Source organism: Peromyscus leucopus, chromosome 1, assembly GCF_004664715.2.
Source record: "Peromyscus leucopus breed LL Stock chromosome 1, UCI_PerLeu_2.1, whole genome shotgun sequence".
Taxonomy (NCBI): Eukaryota; Metazoa; Chordata; class Mammalia; order Rodentia; family Cricetidae; genus Peromyscus; species Peromyscus leucopus.
The window spans coordinates 99,475,317-99,482,311 of NC_051063.1; the positions used below are offsets into that span (position 1 = coordinate 99,475,317).

Consider the following 6,995-nt stretch of genomic DNA (forward strand, 5'->3'; position numbering starts at 1 on the left):
ATCCCTTTAACCCCCTACCTCCACCAGCACACAACCTTTCTTTGATCACACGAAACACGGATGAAAATCTCAGTAGCTCGCCCTTTGCTGTGGCAGAGCATAAGCCTAAAAAGAGGCCCACCAGGGAGATAGGCAAATGTAGAGCTCAAACTCATGGGGGAAAAGGGGGCTTGAGGGGGTACCTCTGGGCCAGCCTGCTTCCCCGGTAGATCCCTGGGCGGAGCCCTCAAAAAAAGCCCCCTTCGGACATCCCGCCCCCTGCTCGGCCTCCTCCTTCTCCCACCAGGGGAGATGCCAACTCCGCCCGGCTGAGTCACGGCCTGAGCTGGGGAGGAGGCGGAGAAAGGCGGCCCTAGCCCAGATCGCAGCCGTGGGCCGCAGGGAGAGCAAACAGGGTTGTCAGAGATCATGGGGGAGAGCGCGCTGGAGTCGGGGCCTGTGCCCGGGGCGCCGGCCGGGGGTCCGGTGCACGCCGTCACCGTGGTGACCTTGCTGGAAAAGCTGGCCACCATGCTGGAGGCGCTGCGGGAGCGTCAGGGTGGCCTGGCTGAGAGGCAGGGCGGCCTGGCGGGCTCGGTGCGCCGCATCCAGAGCGGCCTGGGCGCGTTGAGTCGCAGCCACGACACCACCAGCAACACACTGGCGCAGCTGCTGGCCAAGGCGGAGCGCGTGGGCTCTCACGCGGATGCAGCCCAGGAGCGGGCGCTGCGCCGTGCAGCTCAGGTGCAGCGGCTGGAGGCCAACCACGGGCTGCTGGTGGCGCGCGGAAAGCTGCACGTCCTGCTCTTCAAGGTCAGTGACCTTAGGCACCCCTTAATCCCCGCCTCTAGGCCACCACATAGGGGTTCTCCGTCTTCCACCCGTCCACCATCTCAGTTGTGGAACAAACTCTCAGAGCCGCACCCACTTCTCACTTCCCACAGCGGGGCCTTATCCCTCTCTCACTCCCAGCCTGACCAATCCACGCCTTCCCTGCTATAGCTCAGGTCAGTTCGCAGATTTGCTCAGTCCCAACACATGAAAATAACGGTTGTGGCGTTTCTGTGCCTCCTCCAAGCGCCCATACAGCTGTTGTCTTGTTTCACACCTTACAGGGTTTCATCTCCTTTGCAGACTTGCACAGCCCACTCTCCCCCTCCCTGCTCATCCCTCTTCTCCTCCGGGTCCCATCTTCCCATTCCTCTCATTTGGCTCCAATTCCCCGTGCAGAGGCAAAGGGTGGAGTAGCTTCCTTTGGTGTAACCGCGGGGAGAGTTTCAGGCTGGTCCTGGCTAAATGCCCGCCAGAATCAAAGCTGTGTCGTCACATTCAGGAGGAGACTGAAATCCCAGCCCGCGCCTTCCAGAAAGCACCAGAGCTCTTGGGCCCAGAGGACCAGTCCGTGCTGGGCCCAGAGCAACCAGAGGATCAAATTGAAGAGAGTTCCGACGAGGAGCCGGTGGAGTCCCGGGCTCAGCGGCTGCGACGCACAGGCTTGCAGAAGGTACAAAGCCTAAGAAGGGCTCTTTCCAGTCGTAAAGGCCCTGAAGCTGCACAATCCACACCAGTCAAGCCGCCACGTCTGGGGCCTGTCCGGAGCTCGGAAGGCCCACCAGATGGCCAGCCTGCAGCTCAGCCGGCTGTGCTGGAGTCCTCACTGGAGTCTGCCCTGGAGCCAGAACCTCCTCAGGCTACCAAGGAAGATCCCGGGAGGCCTGTGCTTCAAATAGAGAGTGCAGCCTGATCACTGGAGCTGCCTGCCCCACTCGGTGCTTATGCCTTGTCCCAAAAATAAATCCTTAAAGCGTGCAGCACTTACACCCAAATAAGGAGAAAATCCTGCATCCACCGCCCAGTTGCGATCCTCCCTTCCCGGCCTTTCAGTCTGGTACCCTGTGTCCTCTGAAAGAGGAGCATTCAGCCTAATGTAGGCTCACCAGCAATAAAAGTAATTTCATCTAACCCCGACTCCATGTGAAAGGGCGAGGACGGGTGTGGGGTGGGGAAGGCAGTGGGAGGGGTAAGCATGATGGAGCCTGGAATGGGTTAAATGGCAAACGGTTCTCACTTTTCACTGAATCCCGGGTCTCCTCCACTGGCACGGAGAAGTACCCTCTTGGCCACTTACTGCTTAAACACTTTCCCTGTGGGGACATACATGTAAGCGAAGTTTTGGGAAGGTGGGGTGCTGTGCAGTTTTTTGATGAAAATGCCCAATTAAATGTCACCCAGTGCTTTCCCATTTACTCTTTGACTTCTATCATCCCTTAAAAGTTGAGTTTTACAGGGTTCTTTAGTCAGGCTTGTTTCTAGTCTTCCTGCTTCCGGTGTCTGAGGCTCACTCCGAGGTCTCTCACAGCAGCCACATACAACCCAGACCATTGGGGTGAGGCGCAGTTGAAAAGCAATTCAAAAGTAGCCCTTGGTCTACTTACGTTCTCCTGCCAAAAACAAAACACACAAGCCACTCATTGTTTTAAAAAACAAATGAGTAACCTCATAGGTTTAGTCTAGGCCACTTAGAATTGAGCATCTCTTACAAACAAAGAGACGGCGTGATGAGCTGACTTCGTAAGTGAAATAAATACAACAACATTCATAGTCTTCATGTCAATGCATAAAATAATAAAATAAAATAAATAGGATCTAGATATTTTTAGATTTTTGTTAGGATTTGAATCCAGAAATGTCCCATTGCTGAGAGCTTGGTTGCAAGCTCGTGTGTGTGTGTGTGTGTGTGTGTGTGTGTGTGTGTGTGTGTGTGTCTAAGAATGGGTTAATAAATGGATTAAGTCCTTGATGAATCCATAGTATGTCATCGTTATTGGGAGAAGGTGAAAAGTAGGAGGTGAGGCTTAGTTGGAGATAGGTCACTGGGTGAAGATGGATCCCCAGAAGATGGATGCTTTATTGCCTGTTTCCTGGCTGCTACGAGGTAAACAGCCTCAGCCAGATATGCCTGCTGCTGTAATCTGCCTCACTTCAGGCCAAAAACTGTCTCCCTAGCCCCCATTAAAAAAATTTAAAAACAAATTATTTCAGCACTATAGCATGAGGAGTTAATTTTATACTTATGCATAATAGAATAAATAACTACAGTGTTAATTCATCTTAGAAGGTATATATATATCATGTCAGTTTCCATGGACTTTGAAATATTCTGGCATATTCAAATGTTCACAACAATTTTGTGGACAATTCCATATCTAGCACAAGCCCGGTCATAATACCAGTGGGCACATCACGGGGAGGGTTATCTACTACCTTTTAAGGAAATGCGCTGTGTGGAAGCCCAGCTGCTTGAAGTAGCCCAAGCTTCTTACTACATGGCCAGGAAGGGCAGAAGTACAGTAGTTTGCTCATGATGTCTTCTGGGGATACAGATTGCAGCTGGTCTACACATCTGGTGAAGTTGCTGTGGGTGCTGTGACTAGATCTGAGGACTGGCTGAGACACCAGTGGGTACTTCTGGATCAGATGGCACACACAGATGATGTGCAAGTGAATGAGGGACAACATGTTCTCTTATGTCATCTATGTGACAGAAGTTGCCAAGTGACTCTGCAAGTTTGTTTCTATCATATTAAAAAAAAAAAAGAAGCAAACACATGTATCACATGACTACACATGTGTGGAGGTTAAAGAACACTTTTTAATAGTTGCCTCTTCTTCCACTGTGGGAATCGAATTCAGGTCATCAGGCTTAGTAGCATACATTCTTACCCACTGGGCCATCCTTGGCTCTCTGTCTTGAAACATTTTTAAGGTTCATTTTATGTATTTTTGTCTGCATGTATGTATGTGCACCACATGTATGACTGGTGCCCATAGAAACCAGAAGAGGGCATTGGATCCCCTGAAACTGGAGTTACAGATGGTTGTAAGCACCATGTGGGCACTGGGAACTGAACCCAGGTCCTCTGCAAGAGTCACAAATGCCTTCAACTGCTGAGCCATCTCCTCAGCCCCTATATTCTTTTATAACTTTTGATTAATTTCCATTCTACATCAACAGTCATTTATTGAGTACCTACTTTGTGGCAGGCCCTGCTGAGTATAGTTCAGAATCTCCATCTCCTGAGTTCTCTTTACTAATGAATGGCACCATCATTTGCATAGAAACTTGAGCTTTCTGGTTGGTTAGATGATTCTGTCATTCCCTCCCACAAGGAAACAGTTATCATGGACTTGACATCAACAGTGTGACTCCCTTTTAAAGCTCTTCTCTGTGGCCTTTTGAGGCCTTTCTTTCTCCTGACCAGGGTTAGACTGCCAGTCTGACCACATCAGACTCCTGGTTCACACCCTCAGTGTCTCTTATCGCCTTCACAATAAAGCTAAAGCTTTTGGTCCTTTACCTAAAGCCTTCTGTCTGTGGCTGTGTGTCTTCATGCTACAATAGGCTGAATGTCTCTGGTTCAAACCTCTGAAATCTGAAAAGTCCCCAAATCTGAGGACTGAAATGATGCCACAAGTGGAAAATTTCATACTCAACCTCACGTGACAGGTCAGTATGGGAGTACATGTGCACTAAATGTCTTATATAAAAATTACCTTCAGGCTATGTATATAAAGTGCAAGACCACATACATATTTGGGCCCAGGGTCCAGCCCCAAGAGCTCTTATTGTATATAAGTGCAAGTGCTTTATTCCAGAATCTGGGAAGATTGTGATCTCCAGAAGACTTCTGCTTCTGAGCCTTTCTCATGAGGGATACTGAGCCTGTGTTGTCATAGAGTCACATGCTCTCAGTCTCACCTCCTGCACACCTGTTTCAGGGCCAGATGTCTCTCTTCCTTGCTCTCAAAGCACCACTAGCCCAGCCCTCAACTCTCTAGTGGCCTGATAGTGGTTGTGGTTGCTACTTTGTCCCTCTCTACACAACTGTGACAACTTTGCCCTAATGACTACTGCTCTACTCTTGGTTGTGTGTTGCTGGTACTCCTTTTGACCACATGGTGTCACTATTGGGGTGCCCGTGTCCTAGTTGGTGCTTCATCCAACCCCCACGCCCCATTCTCTCTCAGCTTGATTTGATTTTCCAAAGATGGGGCAGCTGGTAGACCCGGCTTTGTGGATCTGGGTCCTTTCAAATGGGGAAAGCAGAGGCTCCTCCTGCAGGCTCCGAAACCTTAGTACTCAAGCCACCCTGACTTCATAGCTGCTACTGCTTTCAAGAGTCGGCCAGCTCAAAGGGCCCCGGATAAGCAGGGTGGGCTTTCTATCTCTAAGGAAAAACAAAGTCTTGTCTTTTCAAGTCCCTAGGAATCCACCTGATTTCCCTCTTTCCACCCATAAACAAAAGGAAAATTTCACACATAAAATATCTAGGTCCTTAACTTCTTCTAGAAAGACTGGGTAAACTTCCAAGAGAAGGTGGAATGTTACCTTGTATTCCTTCCTAATTGGTCTACAGTAGCAAGCAATTGGATCAAGTTGAAACAAAATTAGTTCTGTTTCCTAATAGCCCTCTTGGTTACATTATCTTCTCAATTGTCACAGCTATAGTAATTGTTAATGTGATTATGAATTCAAGCACAAGGAGACACAGAGAGCACCAGCTGTCTGATAGTGCAGCACAAACGTGGCTGCTTTAAGTAGGTGGACGGTACACTGATGGATCACTAAATTTCAGAGGTTGGTTCCCAGCTCTTTGAGCCAGAAATGGAAATTTATTCGTTGATCCAGCAGGATTTGGCTGTTCTGAAATAGCAAAACTCAAAAAAGATTGATTAACTTGAGTGCTCGATTCATTAATTTCCCTACAAAATCTAACTGCTGAGTAAGGGGAACAATTCAGCCAGAGAGAACGTTCCTCATCCTGACACAAAGTCTACAGGGGAAGCCAGCCAGATCTTAGAGAGTGTGAAGATAAGCAAGGTTACTGAACCTGTTTTCTGACATGACATGTCTCCTCCAGCAATAAAGAACACATGCATTCATAATAGGGAATTTCTCCTCTGGGTAAGTACAGGAAATTCGTTGGGTTTTCTGTTGTTGGAAGTGGAGGACACATAACTTCAGCCCTGAAGACCCCTCAAAGCCAGTGAGTCTACTACAGTGTCTTGTTCAATCTTGTCTATTCTTAGCTGGTCTGCATTTGAAACAGTCCAGGGTCCATGAACTTACTATTTTCCCAGGCAACTCTATTTTTAGATATTGTAACTGACAGTGATGGTCAGTTTTTTTTGTCAACCTGACACAGGTAGAGAACTTCAATTTAGGAAGAGAGAACCTCAATTGAGTAGGCCTATAGGCAAGTCAACGGGGTCACTTTCTTGATTAGTGATTGAGGTGGAAGAACCTATGCCACCATGGGCAATGTCACTCCTGGGTAATTAGTCCTGGGTTGTTCAATATGATGGACTACAAGCTGTAATATAATAAACCCTTCCCTCCCTAGGGTTACAGTGTTTGCCACAGCAATAGGAAGCAAACGAGGACACGGACTAAAGCATTTTCTTCATCCTGAGATCAAAAGCTATCCCCATGATTTCCAGGTGTGGCAGTTGCTTCTCCTTCAGGGATATGCTGGAGGAGACTCACCGTAACAGGGTACAAAAGGTTGACTCATTTAGGATTTCCTCAATCTCTTCTTGAGCCCAGGCATTATTTGTTCTTATGTTGTCTTCTTTCAAGTCTTGACCTTTTCCCTGTGAATTATCTTACTTTATGAAATCTGTTTTAAACAGGTAGTTGGCAAGATGCCATGGAAGCATGGCTTTTACACTTACAACATCTGGGCTTCATGTTGCCAATTTTCTTTACCAGGTCTGTTATGAGAATTAAAAAAAGACTGTTCAATTGAGTCTGGGGAATAGCATAGTGGTAGAGCATTTGCTTAGCATGAAGTGCTAGATTCAGTTCCTATTACTGGAAAAACACTGTTCTTTTGATATTTGTGGTTTCTTGGGAGGCTAAAGTGCGAATATCACTGTGAGTTGGAAGACATTAGGAGCTACAAGATCCTGTCTCAAAGTGCCTCCCACCTGAAAAGGATGCTGCCTTTATGGAA

At 47.9% G+C, this 6,995-nt stretch overlaps 1 protein-coding gene across 1 annotated transcript; it reads left to right on the forward strand.

The window, feature by feature from the left end:
• The first annotated feature begins 282 nt into the window (after positions 1-282).
• On the forward strand, positions 283-1,941 carry Cavin3 (caveolae associated protein 3). Its single transcript, XM_028858191.2, has 2 exons — positions 283-792; positions 1,313-1,941. Exons 1-2 carry the CDS (start codon positions 409-411, stop codon positions 1,721-1,723), a joined length of 795 nt encoding a protein of 264 aa, XP_028714024.1. The 5' UTR covers positions 283-408; the 3' UTR covers positions 1,724-1,941.
• The last annotated feature ends 5,054 nt before the right edge of the window (positions 1,942-6,995 follow it).